Source organism: Triturus cristatus, chromosome 7 (assembly GCF_964204655.1).
Source record: "Triturus cristatus chromosome 7, aTriCri1.1, whole genome shotgun sequence".
NCBI classification, from domain to species: Eukaryota; Metazoa; Chordata; class Amphibia; order Caudata; family Salamandridae; genus Triturus; species Triturus cristatus.
In genome coordinates this window covers 1,544,165,529-1,544,190,231 of record NC_140590.1, presented here as the reverse complement: position 1 = coordinate 1,544,190,231, position 24,703 = coordinate 1,544,165,529, and the positions used below count along the sequence as shown (strand labels likewise).

At 41.0% G+C, this 24,703-nt stretch overlaps 1 protein-coding gene across 1 annotated transcript in view; it reads right to left on the bottom strand.

The window, feature by feature from the left end:
* GDAP1L1 (ganglioside induced differentiation associated protein 1 like 1) overlaps window positions 1-24,703 on the bottom strand; it is a 619,148-nt gene that overhangs the window by 88,375 nt on the left and 506,070 nt on the right. Inside the window, exon 5 of the mRNA XM_085619314.1 lies at window positions 14,541-14,635. Within this exon, the coding sequence (XP_085475440.1) occupies window positions 14,541-14,635 (95 nt within the window). The remainder of the gene's footprint in view (window positions 1-14,540; window positions 14,636-24,703) is intronic.

The window sequence follows — 24,703 nt, the reverse complement described above, 5'->3', positions numbered from 1 at the left end:
CTAATCTCCTTATTAATTAATCTCCTGATGAGCTCTTCCTGCACATCTTGCGGAGAAATATTGTTTTCCTCAGCTATCCTAGCTTCTCTCCTACTTTCAACCAGGCTATTATGTCTTTTTATTTTAGACAGTATTTTAAAATATCTTTTCTTACACCGCTTTTGAAGAATCAAATTTAAACTATTTCTTCCCAATCTGCTTTGAATCTGTTTTCATGAATACAAAATCTATTTTCCTTTACGTGGCAGCCGATTGTAACTGCCAGCTGTTTAACTGACATCCGTCCCTGGAAAAGCACCCATTGTCAAGCAGAAACCTGTTGTTTGTCAACGCGTCATTGTGCTGCTTAGGAAAGGTCTATTTCCCCTCAAAAAAACGTACTTACTTGGCACATATACACAACATGCCCAATCTTCCTTCTAAAACCTTCTTGAGTACACTCTTGTCATGCATGCTCTTGAAGCTACAACAACAATGCTGGTTACGTGCTGTCCAGGAGCCGCAGTGCGTGTTACAAATCCACCTTTTCAAATGTGCTCGAGCGCTTGGTATGGGCATTTTAAAAAATGTAACCAAAATCTTAATTCCCGACTGAATCCACCCCTGTGTTAAGAATTCGCTCTCTAAAAAAAAGCTAATACATTTCCCTTACTCTTAACTCTATTCTTCTAAGAACTATGGGGCATATCAGCAACAACCGGCGATAATTATTGCTAAGTGCACTTAGCGCTAGGATAATTATCGCCGGCTAGCGTGGATTTTTATCGTTGAGATAGCGTGCTATTAGCAACGCTTATCTCAAAAGCGATAAAAATCCTAGCGCTAACTGCCTAACGGGAGATTATCGCTGGAAACCCAGTGATAATCTCATGAAATGTGGCGTGAGCTTGTTGATAGGGACTCACAAACTTAGCCATGATATCCTCCTTCCATAGGATATCATGGCTAAGTCAGTCCTGAAGCAGGCGTAAGGAAAGTAGAGATAACAGGGGTTATCGCTACTTTTCCTGCCGCTATGCTTCATAGCGCGGGGCTTGATGATAGGAGAAATGTCGCTTAGCGACATCTCTCCTGTCATGTCAGGTCAGGAACGCCCACTTTGCATCTCACTGGAGATGCAAAGCTGGGCGTTAAGAATAGGTGCGCTAATGCAAGGTTTCACGCATTAGCGTGACCTTGCTAATTAGGCGATAAAATTATCGCCGCTTTTCGGCCGAAAACGGCCGCAAAAACGGCGATAATTTTCTATTGCCGCCTTGTAAATATGCCCCCTTATTTCTACTTTTTCCTATCCTTGCAGTAACTTATTAATAAACCCTTAAATACCCGAAAATTGGTGTTATTTCTGTTTTTACACATTTTTTAATTTATACTGTATACAAATTATATTAAACACTGAAATATTAGTAAAGAATATAAACCAATATACATCTGCTCAGAAGCAGCAAACTAAAGAGGAACAGAATGAGTGCATGGGCTTATGTTTAGTGTGAAGGTTCAATTGTTTTTATGACTTCATGTTGTGTTCTATTGGGTTTTAATGCTGCTGAGAAGTTAGTGAAAAAAGGTTATGCATACTGCTATTCTCCTGTCTTGACATAAAATCAATTGACAGGCTGCTCCTGTTGGAAGTATATATTTTACTGAATGTCAGACTTCATTCTCATATGTGTGAGAAAGATATTGTGAATTTACAGAAAATATGCTCTGATGTTAGTTTCTGTGGCACCTTCCATAACCTCTATGGGAAAATCATGAGAAAAGAGTTTTCTCACAAACATGATTCATGAAATCCCAGCAGAAGGCTTTTTCACAGGGTAACATCACCTTAGAACACACCACAATTCCTAAAATTAATATGGTACCATCAAGAAATGATCTCTATTGTACTACAATCTGCTATCACCCTTTATACATTTTCCTTTTTGTAACCCTCAAAACCTGCCACTCACTACAATGCATTTCAGTGGGGTGCTATCATGCATATTGGTCACAGGATGGCTGCAGCACTTCCTCGTTAAAGGGCTGACAGCCAATCAGATCTCAGCATGAGATCTGTGCTTAGTCTCCACCCATATATACACATTTCTTTTTCTTTTAATATCTCAAAAACTACAGAAAGGATTTACACCAGATCACAGAAAGGGCTCTTTCTGGACCAAAAGCTAGCTTTCTGCTAAATTTGGTGTAATACCATTCAGCAGATCAGGCTGTAGTCGTGTTCAAAATCCCTATGGGAATTAGGGTGGGAAATGTATTTTTGTTGACCCTCGCTTTTTACTCGGCCCCCGCTTGATGGATCACCCCGACACTTTCCATGCACAACTAGAATCAGGAAGAAACTTTTAGGGGGAAAATTTCATTAAGATTTGTCAAACGGCACTAAAGTTATAAGCAATATATAAATATATGTATGTATAAATACTGGCGATGATTCACGGACACGGACCACAAGAATCGCTCTGTTGTTATTTTATTTAGCAGTCGCCATTACACGTTTCAACTCACATGGAGTCTTGATCACATGACAATGCTGCGATAGTTTTCTTGCTATTTAAAGTGACAGTGCATGCACAGTGTATAACGTGCATTGACGACAGTCATAGACATAGAAGATATCTTTCTTATTGTGATTCCTTCTAAGTTTTGAGCCATTCAAACAGTTGGTATTAACTCACGTTAAACCAAAATTCTGAAACAATATAAATATGGAAATATACACATAAATCTATACATTTCAATAAATAACAGATAATTGATAAAATTTAGCAGCAATTGAACCTGTATGATATAAAATACATTTTACCGATATTGATTGTATATCATCCAATACATGATATTTCTTGGGTGCAAGTAGGTACTTATAAATATACACACACATATATATATAATTCACTGAAAAAAACAAAGGTTACAGGGACGATAGAGTTAGGCTGAGATTTCCTTCAAACAAAACCAGTGAAATTCAGCAGTTTTAGTTACCTGAGCTAACTATAACTTAAGCCCTGCAATTCACTGCTTATGACCTCACAATTTACATCCCTCATGACATGGTCAGTGACAACATAGATGATTTCACTCATGACGACACTGATGACATCATCAAGTGAGTGTAAGTGTTTTTACGAGTTTATGGGTGTTAAACATATAAAGTAACCTACTATAGAAGTAATTAGTATACTAGGTGCACTTCTACTGAGTGATACTACTTCTAACCAATGTTATGTAAGTGACTGTGTGACTGTATCCTTGTGTATATGGGTTTTGTAAGTGGCTGAATGGGTGAAAAAGTAGATGTGTGAGTAGCTGTCTAAGTGAGTGAGATATGTGTGAGTGGCTATATTGGTGACTGAGTTGGTATGCCAGTAGCTGTATGGGTGAGTGACTGGGTGTCTGAATGGTTGTATGAGTGAGAGACTTGGTGTGTAGGTGGCTGAATGGGAGAGTGACTGGGTTTTTTGAGTGGGTGTTTGGCTAAGTGAGTTGGTGTGTGAGTGGCAGTGTTGTCAAGTGTCTGTGTGAATAGCTGTATGGATGAGTGAGCGGATGGGAGTGCTTGCATGGATGTGTAAATGGGTATGTAAGTGGTTGTGTGGATGTGTGAGTGAGTATGTGAGTGCTTGTATGAGTGAGTGAGTGGCTCTGTTGAAAGGCTATATGGGTGACTGAGTGGGTATGTGAGTGGCTGTGTAGGTAAATAAGTGGGTATATAAGTAGCTATATGGGTGAGTGTGTGGCTATGTGAGTGGCTGTATGGGTGAGTGACTGGTTGTATGAGTGGCTGTATGGGTGAGTGAATGGTTGTGTGAGTGGCTGTACAAGTCATTGAGTAGGTGTATGAGTGCCTCTGTGGAGGAATGAGTGGGCATGTGATTACTGGTATGGGTCTGTGAATGTGTATGTGAGTGGTTGTATGGGTATGTGAGTGGGCTCATGGGAAGTTGTATGGGGGTGTGAGTGGGTGTGTGAGTGGTTCTGTGGATGATGTCATCAATGATGTCATCAGTGATGTCATTTCAGACATCATTGATGTCAATGGCCATGTCATGAGTGATGTAAGATGTGAGGTCATAAGAGAGGATGTAGCCTTATGGCTAGAGCGGTCGATCTCTAAGCTGGGGAACTGGGTTTGAGTCTCAGCAGGGATGCTCAACAGCCTATGATTCTGGGCAAATCACTTAATCTCCCAGTCCTAACAAAAATGAGTGTGTCCATCTGTAAGGAAACTGGTGCTCATGTAAATCACTCTGATACCTGATATCTTCGGGTCACGTTTGTGCTATTTAAAAGTCTAAAAAATTCTGGGGGCGTATGTTATAGTTAGCTCAGGTAACTATAACTGCTGAATTTCACTAGTTTTGTATGAAGGAAATCTCAGCCTAACTATAACATCCCTGTAACCTTTGGTTTTTCAAGTGAATGTCTAAGGTTTTCTTAATTCAATTTCCTGACTATAATGACCCTGTAACCTTTGTGTTTTTAAGTGAATTTAAATGGTTTTGTAACTGGTAGTCGCTTTCGCAGAGTGATGGAGAAAGAGGGCGGGGCCCCTGACCAGCTGTCAGCAATCCCGCTATGTAGGACTTACTGGAGGTAACAGAAGTGGTTCATAGCCCCCAAGGATCGTAAGCATCCAAAGGGATTTCATCCCCCAACCAGGAGTGTGCTAGGAGGCGAGTTTGTAGTGAGGGAAAAATGGGGGCATGGCCTCCGGCCACCTTTCAGCAATTCTGCAGTGTGGGACTTACTGGAGGTAACAGAAGGGGTTTCTGGCCGCCAAGGACCCTGAGGAGGCAAGGGGACTTCATCCCACAACAAGTAGTACACCAGGAGGTACATTTGCAGACTGGTGGAGAACGGGGGCAGGCCTCCAAAGACCTCTCAGCAATCCCACTGTGTGGGACTTACTGGAAGTAACAGTAGGTCTTGTTGGCCCCCAAAGACCTCCAGCAGCCAAGAGGACTTCATTTCCCATCCAACAGTGTGCCAGGAGGTGCGTTTGCAGAGTGGTGAAGAAAGGGGGTGGGGCCTCGGGCAACTTGCTGGTCCTTTTTTGTAGCTTTTTATATCATTTATTTGGGGATGTCCTTAGGGGCCAACTACCACATCTGTTGCCTCCAGGAAGCCACACACACACTTACTCACCAATACAGCCACTCAAACAGCCACTCACCTACCCATACAGCCACTCACCCACCCACTTACTCACAAATACAATTACTCTCACAGTGACTCACTGACCCATTCAGCTACTTACACATCGATGTATTCACCCATACAGCCACTTACACATCCATACAGCCACTCACACCCCCTTATAGCCACTCACACCCTCCTACAGCCACTCACACACAGATTTAGACAGTTACACAGCCACTCAGATGACATATGTTAGAAACAGTATCAGTTATTAGTACTACAGATAAAATAGCCATTGAACTTATGCACTAGCTAAGTATATATCTGTAAGTGTCAGAAATGTTTTGAAAACACTTATACTCAAAGGATGATGTAATCAATGATGCATTTTGAGATGTCATCAGTGTTCTCACTGACTATGTCATGAGTGATGTAATATTTGAGGTATTAAGCAGTGCATTGTGGGGCACATAAGTTATAGTTAGTTCAGGTAACTATAACTGATGAATTTCTATGGTTTAGCATGTATGAAATCTAAGCCTAACTATAACTTCACAGTAACCTTTGTTTTTTCAGTCAATTTCTAAAGTTTATTAAATGTTATTTCCTCACTATAGAGTCCTTGTAAACTTTGGAAATTTCAGTGAATATACATGTTGCCTACTGGCGGTTTCAAGTAAGTAGTTATAGTTAGGACGTATTTTCCATAGGTAAACAAAGATTAAGGCGACATTATAGCTAGATCATTAAAGCAATTCAAAACTGAAGTTTCAAAACCAAAAAAAACACGAGCTAACTATAATGTGCACCCCTACCAAGCTCTGCTTATAACATCACATATTACATCACTCATGTCAAAATAAATGACTTATAAAAATTGCATATTTAATAGCAAAAACTTGATAATCAATTTAAGTACAAAGTTGAAATCAAAATTATGTTTAATTAAAAAAAACGAATTTAAAAAAGAACAATGTGTTTGTGTTCAATTTCTTTATATATATATATATATATATATATATATATATATATATAAAGAAAAGTAATTGGACTTGTGCATTGAGTGACTTTGTTGCAGCCTGATGAAACTGATGTTCGCAGATGGAGAGTGCTTCCTAAAGCTTTGAGCACTTGTGGAACGGTATAAAATACTCGGCAGCTCTGCCGGGGGGAGTGCACCACCGCGTGGAGTTAAAGCGGCCCGGTGGGCTCTTTATGTAAGGAGCCTCATATCAGTCCATCTGTGGGGCGTTTATTATTGTGCAACAGAGTCTGCAGTACACGAGGAGCTCACTAATGGCTGTATTGAATTTTACTAATTTTGAGATGGCAGTGTGAGTTATTATCATGAACTCTGGTGTTATTGAGACTACGGATCCCAGAATGCAAATTTTGATCATGTGAGCCCCCAGCTGTGGGCAATAAAAGGAACTGATGATGTCATCTCGAATCTCTGTCATTTATTTGTTGCCTCTCAGCCTGTGATCAAGTACGGAATGAATGTCTGAAACGCGTAAGGCAAAGTAATTGGACTTGTGCATTGAGTAACTTTGTTGCAGCCTGATGGAACTGTTCGCAGATGGAGAGTGCTTCCTAAAGCTTTGAGCACTTGTGGAACGGTATATATATATATATATATATACATTTTGAAAGTGATATATATATATATATATATATAAAAAATTAATATTGTGACTAATAAATTGAATTATCAGGTGTTAAAGGTAACGCAAACCTATTTACATGTAAGGCAAAGGGCTGGAAATGTAATGGCATGCGAAGCAAAGACATGCAATACTCATAACGGCAGTCCTTGTAAAAACTGTGATGTAATGGCTCCCAATGTAACACAACAAAAATGTACATTTTATTTTGCCATTAAGCGTGCCAAAGATAAAAGGGGAGATTTACTAAGATTTTACACCCTGTTTGCGTCCCAAAGTGGTGCAAATCAACGTAAAATCTGTTTTTCCATTTACTTTTCAGTGGTAAACTTGTGTAGCACTGGAAATAAAGTGAAAGTAAAGCAAATCAGTAGATAGGGCTTAGCGTCACAAAACTGCCCCCTTTTGAAGTAGGCACAAGAAAGGAGAAATACTTTCATCTCTCCTTACTTTTCCGACTTTGTATGCCTGCTGTATTTTACAGCACACATGCTGTCTATGCATAGTATTCGGTACTGGAAATGTACCATTCAGTACAAGACCTATGCTAGAGTCATGTAGACACCCTTGTACCATGGCACAAAGATGTCTCTGTGGCGCACTGCAGCTATTTCAGCGCCTGCAGCATAGCATTTGTGGCTGCTGCACTGCACTGCGTGAAAAAGTGAAAAATCTGCCCCAAAATATTTTCTTTGCAGGGAGCACCACAAATGCTACGCTTATTCCTGATTGATGAGTTTTAAGAATCTCCTAAAATGCCAAAAGCTTGTCTGCATTGTATCAGATGTTTGTGATTTCAGGTGTGAGAAAATAGACATACAGGTGCTCTTTCTATTCCAATTTACTACTTGTTCATATCTGAATACTATGATTGGGCTTGTAATATTTCACCATAAATAAAGTTAATGAAAGTTAGTGACAGGTGTACATGTAAGCAACAATAATATTTGAAAAATGCATATTAATATTTTGTAGCGATTGATCATAAGGAACTTAATTAATACATCTAATTTCTTAATCAGAAATGATGGGCATACAACATATGCAAAACCTGGAGCCCATAGCTCTAGCTGTATATAGAGGCCGCACTTCAACAGGAACAAATCACTCATGTTGCCTGGGCTCCAATAGCACTTAATTCAGAACCCAGCAGTAGGGGGCATATTCACAAAAGAATGGTGCAGCGCTGCAAACAAATTAGAAGCACCGTGCTGCACCATTTAAAAAACGTGGTGATGCACCGTATTCACAAGAATACGGCGCACCCCAGTGTATTCTCTTGCACTGGTGCTAAAAAAGCTGCCTAGTACCAACACAGACACCCTTGCGGCATGATAGAAGGGTGCCTGGGTTGTAGTGATGATTCCCTGCAACTCAGGCACTCTTACACCATGGTGTTGCAGGGATGATTGTTTATGTGCAGTAAGGTGATTTGCTCCTTCTACGTGTGCTGCAGAGTGCAGCACACATAGAAAGTGCATAAATGAAGAGAAAAGTATTTCTCCTTGTTGAGCCAATCTAACGCCTGTTTTTCAGCGGCGTTAGTTTTTGGCACTGCCTCAGATTTGCAGATCCTTGTAAATCTGGGGCAGCGCCAAGAAGCAATGGGTGTTGCTGTGGAACACCCACAGCAACACCCATTGCACGCCCCTTTTACGCAGATACCTGCCTGAGATTGCACGCCCCTTTTATGCAGATACCTGCGTGAAAAGGTATGATATTTACAAAGTGGAATTAAACTACGCAAAGTGGCTAAATGGCGCTTTATAAATTTGGAGCTGGTCATTGCGCCACCGGAGCGTCCTAAAAAGTGATAGTCCGGTGGTGCAATGCCCTTGTAAATATACCCTTAGGTATCATGCAAAGGGGGCTCACAAACGCTCTGATAGTGCTGCTTTTCGCTCACTTGACACACGCTGGAATTACAGAATATGGAAGAGTTTTCTCTGAAATAAGTTACCCCATTTACCCGAAAGCATTACTTAAGTAAATGACAGGAACTATTGAACATCTTTTGTTTTAATGCCCAAATTACTCTAAGCAGCGCAAAGGCTGGATTGTGTCCATATGTCGTACTTTGTATGTATGTATTTAAGCTTGTATAGTGCGCAGCTACCCCCAACGGGGGTGTCCCAGCGCTTGCGGATACAGTGAAAGGTGATGGCCGGTTACAGTTGTCAAACCCTAGTTTGCTTAGATAGGCTGAGGAGCCAAGTCTTTAGAGCGTTCCGGAAGTTTAGTTCCGATTTGGCTTTTCAGATATGATCAGGCATGTAGTTCCATAGGGTTGCAGTTTTGACAGAAAAGGACGTCCTCCAATTCTCGATTTAGAAAAATGGGGGATGACAAGGCATTCACGATGATTGGATCTTAGGGTCCTAGACTGATGGTATTTGCGAACTGTCTTCTTTAGGTATTGTGGGCCTGTGTCATTAAGTGCTCTGTATGCAAGAGTTATTGCCTTAAATTCAGATCTTCTTTTGACAGGCAGCCAGTGGAGGCTATGCAAATGAGGAGATATGTGATGTCTTAGAGGGATGTTCCTTATGAGTAACCCCAGGCGTAGTACTCCGCTTCGCCCACGGAGTGTACATAGCGCTGCCTGCTTCGCGGTTTACGAAGTAGGCATAGCAGGCAGCGCTACGCACACGCCAGGGCGAAGCAGAGCTGCCTGCCGCCCGCCCTCCTTTTATAATAAGGTAAACTATGATAAAAAATAAGATAAAATGCCTTACCTGCAGCGCGGCGTCCCGGGGTTCCCTCTTCCTCGTTGACGGCAACTTCTTTTCACAAATGCGCATGCGTGGACGCCTGCGCATGTGCATTTCTCGCGAGCATTTGTGAAAAGAAGTTGCCGTTAACGAGGAAGAGGGAGCCCCGGGACGCAGCGCTGCAGGTAAGGCATTTTATCTTATTTTTTATCATAGTTTAACTTATTTTAAAAGGAGGGCGGGCGGGAGGCGGGCGGCGCATAGTGGGGCTACGCGGAGCGTCTGGGTGTGCGTAGATTTGGCCACACTACGTGATGCTCCACGTAGCCCCACTACGCCCACTACGCCCAGGGTTACTTATGAGCCTGGTTGCCGCGTTCTGCACTGTATGCAGTTTTCTAAGCAGGTATGCTGGCAGCCCTAAGTACAGGCTGTTTGCATAATCAAGTTGTGATGTGATCACTGCATGGACTATTGTTTTCCTGCAATCCATTGGTAGAAAATAGAGTAATATCCGGAGGGCCATCATTTTCCAGAAGCAGGACGAGGTGACACTGGTGACACACCAGTATTGAGTTGCTCTGAGAATATGCAGGTCAGCTACCACCCCTTTTATTGTATTTTCGATTGCCAAATGCTTAGAGAGTATGTGACAGATTCGGCCTAAGATTATCTCCCAATCTGCTTTTATTGAGTCAGACCTAATCAACTGTCCCGTGGTTAGCGTCTGACAGGCTCTATCCAGGAGAAATCCAAGTCGAAAATGAGTGAATGAAGCATCACCTGAAGATGGAATCGCCTTGTAGGACTGATTAAAATCATAGGCTGATGTATTGAAAGTACAGAATAAAAGGCAACTTCCCTTTGCGAGATCCCTTTAACAGACAACATTCACTTACCAAGCCCTTTATAATGTTATACATATTCTGTTTCTATCGAAAATATATGGAATTTTATAGTTGAATTTTGGTTTGTGGTTTTATCAAATTATAAAAACATTCAGGGCATATATACAAGATGATTGCACCACCGTAGCATCACTTTTCCCGATGCTCTGGTAGCGCAATGCCCTGCACCATATTTACAAAGTGGTGTTAACCTACATTGCATGGCGTAACTCTGCTTTGTGAATATTATACCCTTTTGAGTGAAAGGGGCGTGCAATGGGTGTTGCTTTGGGTGTTCCACTGCTACACCTATAGTTTTTTGATGCTGTCCTAGATTTATAAGGATGTGTAAATCTGAGGCAGCGCCAAAGACAAATGTCACTGAAAAGCAGGCATTAGAGTGGCGCGACGAGGAGAAATACTCCTGTTTTTGCTCTTTCTATGTGGGCTGCATTCTGCACAGTGCAAGGGTGTCTGAGTTGCAGGATACCATCCCTGCAATACCGACACCCTGCACCATGGCGCAAGGGTGTCTGGGTTGGCGCTAGGCAGCTTTTTTTAGCGCCAACGCAAGGGTAAACACAGAGGTGTGCCGTATTCTTGTGAAAACGACGCATCCCAGCGTTTTTTAAAGGAAGCTGCGTGGTGCTGCAAAATTGCTTGCAACACTGCACCATTTCTTTGTGAATATTCCACATAGTGTACTGTTTTTACGTGAAGGGCTGCACAATGGGACTTATTTACAAGCCCCTTGCGCCACTGGTATGTCATTTCTTTCCATTTTAAAAGTGACGCACCGGCGGCGAAAGAGGCTTGTAAATAAGCCTCCATGTATTTTATTTGTGCTGTTTTGTAAATAGTTGCTGCGGTTTTTATGTGTATAGGTCTATGTACTGTATTTTTGATCTTTGCTTTTTAAGGCCTTTAACTGAAATAAAGTTCTTGAAACTAGAGAGGAATTGCACTTAAGCTTGGTCCTCCTCTCAGTGCTGAAGGTGACGTTTGCGAAGCAAACTTTCCCAAATGAACAGAAATTACAGGCACATACAATGACAGAGCATGTTGGAGGTATTTACCCTTTGTGGAGATCTGGCGTTTCCTCAATCAATTTTCTGCATATGTGTGCAATGTTGAAGTGTTACTTTAGATTGGACAGAAAATGGTTATTTGTTGTAGGCCGTGTACTGTGTTGTCTACTGTTCTGCTCCAGTTTCCATTAGCAGCAACCTTGCATACCTACTTCTCAGGTTTCATATGGTTCATGGGGTTTACCTGTCTAATTTGATAACATTTATATCCAAATTCATTGCAGGGTTTTTGGACGAAAGATCCTCAACTTGTTTGTTGTCTTATCCAGGGCCAGCTTTAGCGCTGGTGGCGCCTGGTGCAAAAATCTTTTTTGCTGACCCCACCCATAACCTCCTTCTCGAATTACCATTCTACCACCCAGCAAAAGTGCCTCTATCTCTCCGTAGCCGCTCTCTCACATACATTTGATTTGTTTTGAAGCGCTGGAAAAGGATGGATTTACTAATCCACTCAGCTATCCGCATAAAATACAGATCTCTCCTTTGCAGCAGGCATATTAAATACATAAATCCGTATCTGTAAAGCGAGAACTACTCACCCTTACGGGTTTCAAGGCCATTGTGGAAATTAACTGAGCTATTGCTCATAGTGCTGAACTGCCACCGGAGTCAGGGATCGAACCGTGAGCCCTGTGCTCCAAAGTCAGCTGTCCTGGCCCCTGCACCACACCTCGCCACAATTAAACCTCTCTGCTACTTTATGGCGAGTCAAAACTGCCACTCCACAAAACTGAACCTCTGCCTGGCAAGATCAATAATCACAAGAGTTATCCTGACATTTTTATGGCTGCCTGAAAAGTGAACGCACAAGGAACTCTGAAGCAGGTGCTTTTAAATCATAAGTTCTTGCTAAACACAGTGCCCCCCTGAGGTCAGTGCCCCCCCCCACTCCTCCCCCCCCACACCAGTCCCACTGCCCTAAAGCCAGCCCTGTCAATATCAGTACCCTTATAAAGTATACAGCTAGTAGCTTTCGAGGAAATCTTTTTGCTCACTTTCCGCATAATTTTGTAGGCAACAGTTTGCCTGCGTGGCCCAAGCCCTCTGACCGGGTTGCAGTTTCCCCTGCCTCAAACTTATACTACAATCCCTTGCCTTTCAATGACAGTGCACTTTGTTTAGTAGCCTAGTATGATAAAGTCTTACCACCTGCCAGCTGTCCTAGGAATGCACCTGCAAATACACACTGCAAGCCCACAGAAGAAACATAGGATATGGAGGAATTCGGCGCAACAGTTGTAACAAGCACTGGCAAACCAATTGGTCTGGCCTTGGCTGCCGAACGTTTGGCTTTCCACTGCTTATTTTGTTTGTTATGTTTTTTGTATGAAGGCACACATTGCATGAAAATAAACATTATCTATGAGACACAATTTCTATTATTATGTAAAAGGCCACATTGCACCAGTAGTCCCTATCAATGATGGGGACTATTGATGTTCACATTATGCTGTGACTGTTGCAGGAGGAAATTGTGAATGGCCATAAAGCAGATCAATTGATGAAGAGGGCTTCTGAAATCCCCTGTAAGTATGTATAATCATTATTTACTTATTTATTTTTTAAAAAGTGTCTTGGCTAACTATCACTAGCCCTAAAAACGAACGAGTTAGGGGCAATTTTTTCTAACAAGGAGTTCAGAACAGCACTGTAAAATCCGACTTCAAGTGTTTCATTTTTTAAATGATGTTATTAAAAACATTCCCAGCTCAATAGAATACACAATTCTCTTCAGAAGGGTGGAGACTTGAACCGACTTCTTAGGTTTGGCCATGTTGAAATAAGTTTTACATCACTCGTGTTACTGCTGTAATGGGCTCTGTTCTCACATCACCTTGGAATTCCACACATATATATTAGTGTATCTTTTGTCAACTTAATCTCTATTTAGCCTTGCACAAATATATGCTGATGTAAATTCCACAATAAGGGGGCCCGATTCACAGAAGTAATCTGAGCCAAAATCCTAAACTTACTACTTTTGGTCTTAAGTCTGTCTTAATTCTGTCTTATGTCTGTCTTAAGTCTGTCCTAAGTTTGTCTTAAGTTTGTCTTAAGTCTGTCTTAAGTCTGTCTTAAGTCTTTCTTAAGTCTGTCCTAAGTTTGTCTTAAGTCTGTCTTAAGTCTTTCTTAAGTCTGTCCTAAGTTTGTCTTAAGTCTGTCTTAAGTCTGTCTTAAGTCAAACTTAAGACAAAATTCTAACTTTACTACCACTAAATGCTTTCTGTGAATACCAAAAGTAGTAAGTTTAGGATTTTGTCTCAGATTAGTTCTGTGAATCTGCCCCAGAGTGTTTATTCTTAATCTATATCGGACACTGAATCCTCTCGAGTTGCAGTGCTGGTTTCCACGAGATACATATCTACTGATAATGCAAAATGTTAAACAATCACCAATATTTTTAAACAAGTTTTTTTAATATTCAAGTTATTGCATTAATAACTTATTGTAAAATATGTGACATGTGTTCTGACTGTAGCACAAAGAGATAGCAGTGATTCTCAAACAGGTTACAAAGTAGTGGTTCTCTACAGCATGTAGCAGATGGATGTGGGCAATGTCCTTCAGGTTCTAACTAAAGGAAATTGCTACAAGTAACGGGTAATAATATGCACAAATCATGTGGAAAAACTGTTAGCACATGTTATTCCTCATTGTTTACTCAAATGTTAAAATCAGATGCTCAAAACACTGTTCGTAAACGGTGTTGTAGTGGGGTGTGTTGTGCCTGTTATAACTTCCCATCAGTGGCATAGCTAGAGCTTTTGCTGCCCATGGCGGTCCCTGAAGTAAGAGGGGGAGGGGCGGAGCGACAGATGATGACGAGAGAGAATAACATTTAAAAAAAAGAAAATGTACCTTGTGCTCACCGCCGCCCCCAAAAAAGAGCCGCCCGGGCGGACCGGCCCCAGCTACACCACTGCTTCCCATCTCACAATGAGGACTCGTGTTTATTGTACTTATGAGTATATCGCTTTGATGGAGCTCAGGAGCCGCAACAAACATGTCAAACATATTTATATTTTACACATAAGGAGTAGAAAACCTTACCATGAGCTTCTTCTGTTTTGAAAGATATGGCTCTTGAAGTTGGGGTTCTTCGTGGTCCAGCCTCAAAAGTTCTGTGGAAGCGTTTTCTAAGTGCCCTGGGGAGAGAGTGAAAAAGGCTCTTAGCATTCTGTAATTCAGTTTTGCATTCGGCAAGTAAACGATCTATAAATTGAACTGGAGTCAGATTGGAATATTGCTGCAAAATTGTCACACATCTGAAAAATCAGGCTTTCATAGCAGCACATTTAAGAAAAGAAATATGACATGCACAATACGTTAACCTCTGCATTTTAGAATAAAAAATTTAAGCCCATAAAATACTTAGAGCCATATTTAGAGTTTGGCAAATGGGAAACTCTCTCACAAATAGGGCAGATGCCCTGTCCAGCATATTGTTGGGCATTTTTCTTTCAACCCACTTGAGCCCTCAAAGGGGGCAACAGATCGATATGGTTTTGCCCCACCACCAAATTTACCGGTCCTGGAACATCAGTAACTGTGAGGATAAGGAGGGCCTGTGGAACAATGAGTTGATCCCTGAGGGTCCCATGAAAATTAAGAATTATTGATGAATCTGGAATATCTGAAGTTTCACATGAACAGTTTAGTTGCTTTCAGCACCCAAAAAATCTGGGTGAAGCAGACTAGATCTGTGGTGTTCCTGTGGATCATGTAATTCCATTGGTCCAATAACTCATGTTACTGACCACATCGGAATTATAAAGGCACCTGCAATGAATTCCTCAATATTATTAGCATTACCTTACCCTTAAAGTTAAATGTCAGATATTTATTCACATGCACAACAATGCATTCAGATCCCAAACCTTGTTAATAGTTCATATTGAAGGAACAAGCTCCCTCTTCTGTAAATATAAATATTGCATCAGTAATAGTCGTGCCACACTAAATGATAGACAATCTAATGAAAAAAAGACTTCTTGAAATTATGACAGTCAATCAAAATGGCACCAATCCTTAAGGCTCCTGACAGTTCAGCATTTGCATCCCTTCTATTCAATATTCATACGTATGCCGATGGAACTCATATATTGGTACAAAGGATCAGAAGACTGCTTATGGATGATCTGTCTGAAACAGCATTAGGGACTTCACTGATTAATGTCTAACTGCAACCCATGGTTGGTTGAGGCAAAACTGGTTGGAGCTGAACAATTCAAAGACAGAACGGATAGTCGGAGAAGTACCTCCGACTACCAAAATAAATTTTCATCTGCCTTTAAATCTTCGGGGTGGTACGATGCCAATTTACATCAGCACAATATAGTTTTTTTTGGTTGATCAAACTCCCGTACACTCATTGTGTTTCTGAAATAGTTAAATTCCATAAGTGTCAATTCACCCATACCTGACCCATTGTCTTCAGCTTTGTACTAACCTCAACATTACTCTGATCAGTTTCAGTGTCCTCACTAGACTTGTATAGAAACAGATGGCCTTGTCATATAAAGTGATCAGTGGCGGCTACAGTTTTGGACTGAGTGGTATCATAAGTGGTTGATGAGCCGGAGCAACGCTATTTTACTACCTTAGACAATAGTAAAAATGATTTCCTATTATAGCAACTTTGAACTGGAAATGTAGCAGCCTTTCTTGACATATCTAAAGTAAACAGCTAAACATACAACAATAAACTCAAAGAAACCTAATACCATCATTAAAATATAACATGGCACTTCACAACAAAACAGTGATAACAGAATGCAACATAAAAACTGCAATGGATCAAAACAAAATCACCTTGCGATAATACAGCACAGATACACAGCAGCATAAAAACAACAGAACTGGGCCCAAGCATTACAAAATATTTCACAGCAAATGGGCATGTGCACAAATATTCGTGTCACACATCACTTCTAATAGAATCATTTTTTACCAATACAGGGTAAAAGGATCTGAGAGCCAGCATTACCTCATTAGCACCCGTCACACTTTGGCTCAGGTCTACAACCTATATATCACTTGCCCAAGAAGTTAGCACTGAAGCAAAACAAATCAATCAATAAATCTTTATTTCGGCAATATTTCAGCCATAAAAGAACAAATAAAAATATGTACAATAAAAACATACAGTAATGGAGCAGTAACTACAATTTCAGGGTCTAATATAGACCAAAACTGCTAACCACTGTTTGAAATTAAGAAACTCCTTTTGATCCAAATAGCATGCAAATACTTAGAGAGTGCAAACACAATGTGACCTGCAGTGTCAGCTTTGAAAATCCTTAGTGCATCTGAGCATTTCCGGAAGCCTAAATTTCTACAAATTGGTACTATCCAGTACTTCCGGGCTCTACTATAGAGAGGGCAGAAAAATAAAATATGGCATTCATTTTCATTATCCATACCGCAGCCTGGACATAGGGAGGCGCTTGACGGAGACCATTTGCTGGTAAGGCACGCTATAGGAAGGGAGCCAAACCTCCATTGTATATAAAGCTTCCTAGCCAGAGTAGGGTAAATCACATTCAAATAATCTTCAAATGAATATACAGATTTAACCTCTAAGAATGCTTTTACCATTGAACCATTCTGCGAGTCATGCAACCAAACACTGGAGCAACGAGATCTATGGTACTCTGTAAAAGAATTCCCTGAAATCTCACTACAGGCTATTGCCGGATTGAACCACATATCCGCAAGGCCCATTGTCAAGAGTTCTTGTTTGATGTAAGAGAGCCAGGGAATATGCACTGCTTTACTTAGACTCGATATTTCTTGAAGTTCAGTTCTGTACTGCAAGAGTTCGGGCGTCAGCCATAGCCTCCTCCAAAACCTAAGAGGTTTAATGGCTAATTCCTCCTGGATGGGAGGTAGACCCAAGTCAAGCCTTAGCGGTAGAAGAGGTGTACTTTGGGGAAGCAGGAGCAGCTGCTGCAGAAATCTGTTCTCTACTTTGGTAATTTCAGGTCTATCTGCATGCCCCCATAATTCCCCTCCATACAATGCCGCCGCTCTTGCCCTCGATTTATAAATTTCAAGCCCAGGGCTTATAGGTTTATATGTGGAGGCATTTGTCATTTTTAGTATTCCCCCAGCTATTTGGGTCAATTTGAGTTGAGATTTGGCCAGATGGGGACCCCAGGAGAGATTTTCACTTAATGTGACGCCCAGGTATTGAAATGTATGGACTCTCTCCAGTGAAACCGAATCCAAAGTGGGTGGTGGTCTGGTGTGTGATGAGGGGTTAAAGATCATAAATTTTGTCTTGTCTACATTTATCTGTAAACCATGTTCACAGCAAAAGTTGTTAAAACCGTTCAGTATGCGTTGTATCCCCATGGGTGACTTAGATAATAGCAAGGTGTCGTCGGCAAACATTATAGCCGCGACTTTCTTGCCTGCCAATCTGGGTGCATCATTGTTTGGCACTGCATCCAAGTAAGATATCATCCCATTTACATATAGACAGAACAAAGTGGGTGCCAGGACACACCCTTGCCTGACCCCCTTGTTCACCGGAAACCTAGCAGACAGTACACCCCCTCTCCCACACCTGACCTGTGCAAAATTTTGAGTGTGCAACCTCACCAATAGCCCCAGTAATGAATTCGGAACTCCCAAATCCCGTAAGACAGCCCAAAGTTTACCCCTGGGGACAGTGTCGAACGCTGAACGTAAATCTACAAACACCATGTAGAGGCTGCCACCCTCTACCGTCACAGTCTTCCAATACAGCATTATTAAACGGAAGATCTGGTCCATGGTGGATGTTTTGCTCCTAAATCCAGCCTGATATGGTGAAAGAATTTCATACTCATTGATCCACTCCTGCAAACGATCTAGAATGAGACGTGCGAATATTTTTTGGGGGACATCAATGAGACTAATGGGTCTGTAATTGACGGGGAGCAGGGGAGAACCCTTTTTATAAATTGGTATAATTTCTGCTCCCAACCAAGTGTCCGGAACCTCAGCACCATACAGAATGGAATTAAATAGAGCACATAAATACGGCGCCCATATCTTTGGCTGTTCTTTAAACATGGCCCCAGGGAGTTTGTCAATACCTGGTGCTTTACCCATCATCAATTTTGCAAGGGCATTAGAGACATCCTCTAGGGAAAATTCCAGGGCCTCATCATCCCCTGGAGGGAGAGCATGGAAGGGCAAGAGATCTAAATCGGAAGATGCTGCATAAAGAGATTTAAAATGAGATTCCCACAAATCAACAAAAGCGATTTTTAGATCGAGCATCCGAGACCTCTTGTATATACTTTAGTATATACTTATATGTGTATGTACTTTGTGGGCTCTGGAGATCAGCCCAAGGACTTGTCTGCTTACGCTAAGGGTCTTTTTTTCTCAACTGCCTCTATTTAACTGTCTTGATAGAAAACGATAGAAAACGACCAGTAGAGGTCAGTAAAATACCAGAATTGCTTTCTGCTTGTTCGACTGTCTCTATTTAACTGTCTTGATAGAAATCGACCAGTAGAGGTCAGTAAAATACCAGAATTGCTTTCTGCTGGGAGACTTTCTTTTTTTTATTTTTCTGGCAACTGCCTCTATTTAACCTTCTTGATAGGAAATGACCAGCAGAGGTCAGTGAAATACCAGAATCACTTTAGCATTCTCTAGATTCCAGTCCATAGATATTGTCTTCCACGAGCACCCGTAGACAATAATATTTTTTTTTAAACTTGTATTTTCAGTGATATGACCACAGAAAGCCCTGATTTTATATTAAAAACAGAGCTTTGGACTATACTATTTCCCGTTGGAAGGCAATATTTCTCTCCATGTGTTCCCATACTTGGCATGTCACGCAGTTTGATTCTTACTTTCCCTCCATGTTAAAGAACAGTAGATGTTTCAGCACCCAGGCTAATGTGCTGCATGGCAAAATATATATAAGGTTCCAAAGGCGAGACCGATTGCATTGCAAATGCTTGTTTGACTAACATTCACCATGGTCACATTCAGTCAGATCAAATTTACCTCTGTTGCTTGGCAATCACTGATAGCATTTGATGTAGGGATAATGCCATTGGCATATGAAAATGTACCTAGAGGAACAACGGCAATCATTGGCATATGATGTTTACCAAGACAACATCAGAAATGTTGGCCTGTGATAGGCCTAAGCCCATTTTGGCTGACATGCAAAGGGGTACCTCAGGATATAAAAGGCACGGACTGACATATGATGCAGATACTGGGTTTGTGATTTTAATTACTAGAAAATAATTTTCCACTAAAAATGTAAGAAGTGCCTTTGCAGATTTAATCAGTGTCTTTTTTGAGAGTGATACGCTGAGCTTCGAGGAAATTGACTTTATAAAAATGAGAAGCAGGTCTTATTGTGCAAAATATGTGAATTTCATGAAAGTGGCAAATTTTTGTTTTGGTGTTTATGAACAAAGTAAATCCTAAAAACAAAATCTGTCTTTTGGGATAATCAGCACATATGCCAAAAATGTCATCTGTTTGTGGGCAAAATTAGTTTATTTACAGAAAAAGACAAGTTACTATTTTGCAAAAAGAGCAAAAAATATAACCCTGACACTTCATTAATGCTGTTTGGTGATTTGCGCAACTTGTTGTTGTGTTATGGCCTTATTTTCTTGATTACAGGACATCATGTAAGATCATCAGTAAAAACGAATATGTATACAGGTGGAAACTTGAGAAGGTTTATTCTTTAGTTCAATGCAATACAAAGGACCCCACCCATCAACCGTCAGCCAGAGCTCAGCCAGACAGAACCTTCCACTCCATTCCCCTGACCTCATCAGTATCACATTCTCCTCAAGCTGACTCCTAACATTCTAGAATACCACACACCTCCCCATACAACATACAATATTTACACAAAGTGAACACAATAATAACATTGCAGTAAAGAAAACATTTGAACAGTGTTGCTAAACAGAAAGAACCTTTGCCCAAGATAAATCAGCACACATCTAACATGAGAATAAAAACACGTTCTACACATAATCACCTATATAAGAAGGCCTTCTCCTCATACATTTGCTCTTCCTCTTATTGACGTCATGAGAATTAGGTGCCAGATTGTCAGATTTCAAATGCACTGAATGACACCTGCCTCCCCTTTCCAAATTCCCAAATCTATGATCATCTGTCCATAACGCATTCCTAAAAACCTTTATGATTTTCAACAGTTGACTAAATTTCTGAACAATAGTACTATCCCTCTTTGGAGACTTGATCTTTATCCAATTCCCAACATGCACATCTGTCACCATAGCAACTTTCCGCCCATCATAATATTCTTTCCTCTTCACCATCTTCTCTCTCTCACGCTCTTTCCACCCTCCACCAAGCACAAAACTACTGTGGACGTTCCCCACTTGTCATTCACCCATGAGGGAAACACAACTCTATTGGCCGTCCTCCTTCAGAACAACATACACGGAGAGATGCCGGTGTTGGAATGTGGAGTGAGCTTATATTCTCTCACTTTCTTCCTCAATTGTCTGATTCAGCACTATATTAAAGCGCTCAATCATTCCATTCACTTCTGGATGGAACAATCCCATTTTTCTATGTCTTATACCTCTCGCAACCAAAAACTCTTCCATGCTTCTAGATGTAAGCTGTACGCCATTGTCGGTCAGCAAAGAAGATGGAAAACTCTCCCTTTCAAACATTTCTTCCAGAAAATTAATTACTTTGTTGGTGTCTATTAAGTTCATAATCTTCAATACTGTCCATTGAGAATACATGTCCCTGCAAATGAGCACCTATTGGTTCTGGGATGTAATTCTAATGGGACCCAAAATATCCAGGGCAATACCGACCCAAGGTCCTGTGCCTGGGTTTTGTCCCACCTGGGGGTACACCCGACATTTCAACACTTTATCACTACTGACACATTCCACACAATTCCTCACCATCCTCTCAACTAACAAGTTCATCCGTGGCTACCAGTATCCTTCTTACACCCTTTCTTTGGTCTTTGAAATACCCATGTGACTTTCATGAGCATTGCTTATCAATCTCTCTCTCAAGCTACACGGGGACACCAATTGGCTACCACTCATAACCAATCCATTGACTAAAATGAGCTCTTCTTTGACTTGCCAAAAGGCCCTCAGCTCTCCACAACCCTTTTTAGACCAACCTTCTAACATCATTTTCTGCAGAATTCAATTTCCCTCTAAGTCTTTCCTCTATTCGTCCTCCTGAACAATGCCCTCCATGATAGAGCATACATTGACCTCCTCATTATACACCTCACCTCCCAAAAACTCCTCAAAGCTTCTATCATTATCAGATTGGGACTGGCACAATCTAGAAAAGCAATCAGTTCCAGAGCTGCTCACACCTGGACCATATGACAACACAAATGCAAATTCCTGTAGTGCAGCAACCCACTTGCGAATCCTGCCAGATGCACAGTCAGTGCCTTTCTTCATGAAAACTTCCTTAAAGGTTAGTGATTGGTTTTAATTTCGAACTCATGTCCCTATAAAAACGTTCTAAGCTTGCTTACTGCCCAGAATACAGCCAGGGCTTCCTTTTCTATGATGTAATAATTAAGTTACGTTCTTCTAAATACCTGAGAGATAAACAGAATGGTTGTCGTTTTATCTTTGATCCATTGTGCTTTACACGCATGAGTTCGGATCTCATCGTTGTCGCCAGTGTAAGATGCTCAGTGATAACGAATAGGTAGACAGGTGGAAACTTGAGAAAGTTGAGTCTGTAGTTCAATGCAATACAAAGTACACATCCATCAACTGTCAGCCAGAGCTCAGCCTCATAGAACCTCCCACTCCATTTCACTGACACATGGTTTTGTTGCAAGGAGGTTTATTTCATTAGTTTTGTGCAAACCTTGGTCAAATACATAACTTTTAGTGATTGAAAAATAGCACCGGAGGCCTTGGGAGGGTGAGGGGACTGAACGTTTGACTGAGATTCGGCACTGCCCAACCACACTCCCCAGATGCAAAATAGTTTCGAAGACTGGAAGTTTGACTCACCCTTGACAACTTCACCTGAGCAACAAGGAAATCTTATGAAAAATGTGTACAGGTGCGGAGTGTAATACAATCGAGTCCAAAAACCCTAAATGAAATGAAGGACTACACCAATTTATATATAAATATAATATTATAGTAAGACATTTGATATGAAAATGGAGATGGAAAAGTTTGGTTCCATGTGTCAAAAGTTAAAGGCAAAAGGCCTTCATAGATACCAGACAGCTAAGGAAGCATCCAATAATAGAGTCTGAAATCAAATGTGCTGTTGGAGAGCACCCACAACCCAAAATTATGCAACTGGGTGGGACCATATGCTTAAGGATATTTACAAAGACCATTTGGTTGGGATGAAGCTAGTTACCCCCTGCCAGCGGCCTCTCAATGCAAGTAACATATCCAGAAGTTTTTTAGCAGTTGTTTTCCCTTAGTGCTGGCTGAACCAGCAATCATGGCACAGCTATAAAGTAGTCAAGTAACCCTATTAAGAGATATCACAATGATCAGTATGACCCTGGAACGAGAGAACAATTTCAGCTTTGGAGGTAGGGCTGCATGACACACAAGTGTCCTCTGCCGGGCAAATTAAAACATTACCTAGCCTCTCAGTGCATTTATTCACAATGACATTGTTATCACAATATGTAACTACAATCTCAGTATTTGTAAATAGAGTAACCTAAAATTAATCTCTTCTGCCTAAATTTGTAGGATCTCAGTAAATGGCACAGTAGCTCCGCTGTATGAGCGTATAAAGAGCTGGCTAACCTGAGGGATAGTTGTGCTGTCTGAGACTTGTGAGATCTGTTTTACTTTTTATTTTCTGATACTGCATGCCTCAAAATAGACTGCCAGTTGTAGTGTTGCAGGCCTGAATGGGATGGAAGATAGAACTCATGAAGCCATGGAAGGTGGAACGTACAAGTGTCATCCTAATGATAACTTGTTAAGGTTATACTGAAAGGGAGATGCATATTGGCTGTGGGGTGCCCTACAATTAAGCTACTTCGGAACCAACATTAATGTGGTATAACAATTTCTGAATGCAAATTAAGAAAATATAAAAGGGATACCATTGATTATAAATTGAACAAAGTGTATATCTGGGCTAAGATTTATGCACGGCGGAGGTTTGACCAGAAGAAAACTACAACATCTTCTTAAGAAAGCATAGCAACGAATAAAGACACAGCTCCCAATAGGGTACCAATACGAACAGGTACCACTGAATCGGATCGATTTGGACCAACAACTGAATCTGGGGAATCGGTTCAACCTACAACATCAGTATGTTTTTTGTCACAGGCTCCGGATCAAGGACAACCACCTGTTCAGAGCAGACAAGGGGCAACAGGAACAACCACAAAACCCGCAGAGGACAAGGAAAAAGGAAGCAAAACATTGCGCAGCGGCAAAAACATAACTTGAAAATCAACATATCCTCAACCGAATTGACACATCAACAGAACAAAGTATCAAGGAGGGGCATATCTTTTGTGCCCAGCAATTATACCAACAAGCTGGAAATTGAGGCAACATTTTTTAGAGTTATGTGGACCTTACCATTACGCCATTTCTTTACAAACATTATAGGCAACAATCATACTGGAGATGAACCAGAGGGAGCAATATTCAAACCCAAAAGCACATATCAAGCACCAGTTTCTCACAAGATACTAGACAAGTTTGAAATTATGATTACAAAAATATAAAAAAACTGAATTTCAAAAGTAACAGAGGACAGAACCTTACCGAAAATGACAAGAGAGCTATAAAAGCAATAGCCAACAATCCAAATATCACACTGCAACCAGCGGACAAAGGAGGTGCTTTAGTAGTGATGGATACAACCTATTATCAACCTAACCTATTGTCAATCAGCATGTGATGGATGACAACACATATATGGCACTGGACAGTGACCCAACCACACAGCTTATGGGGATCCTCAACGACATTCTACAAAAAGTGGAAGACCTGGGATGGATAGATGAAAGAACTAGAGTATATTTAACAACGGATAGTCCACGCAGACCTAGATTGTATATGTTACCTAAAATACACAAAGACATCAGTAACCCTCCATTTAGACCTCTCATCTCAGGATGCAGATCATTATTCAACCCTCTTGGCAGGTACCTGGACCACTATTTTCAACAATTTGGGCAAAATTGGCACTCATAC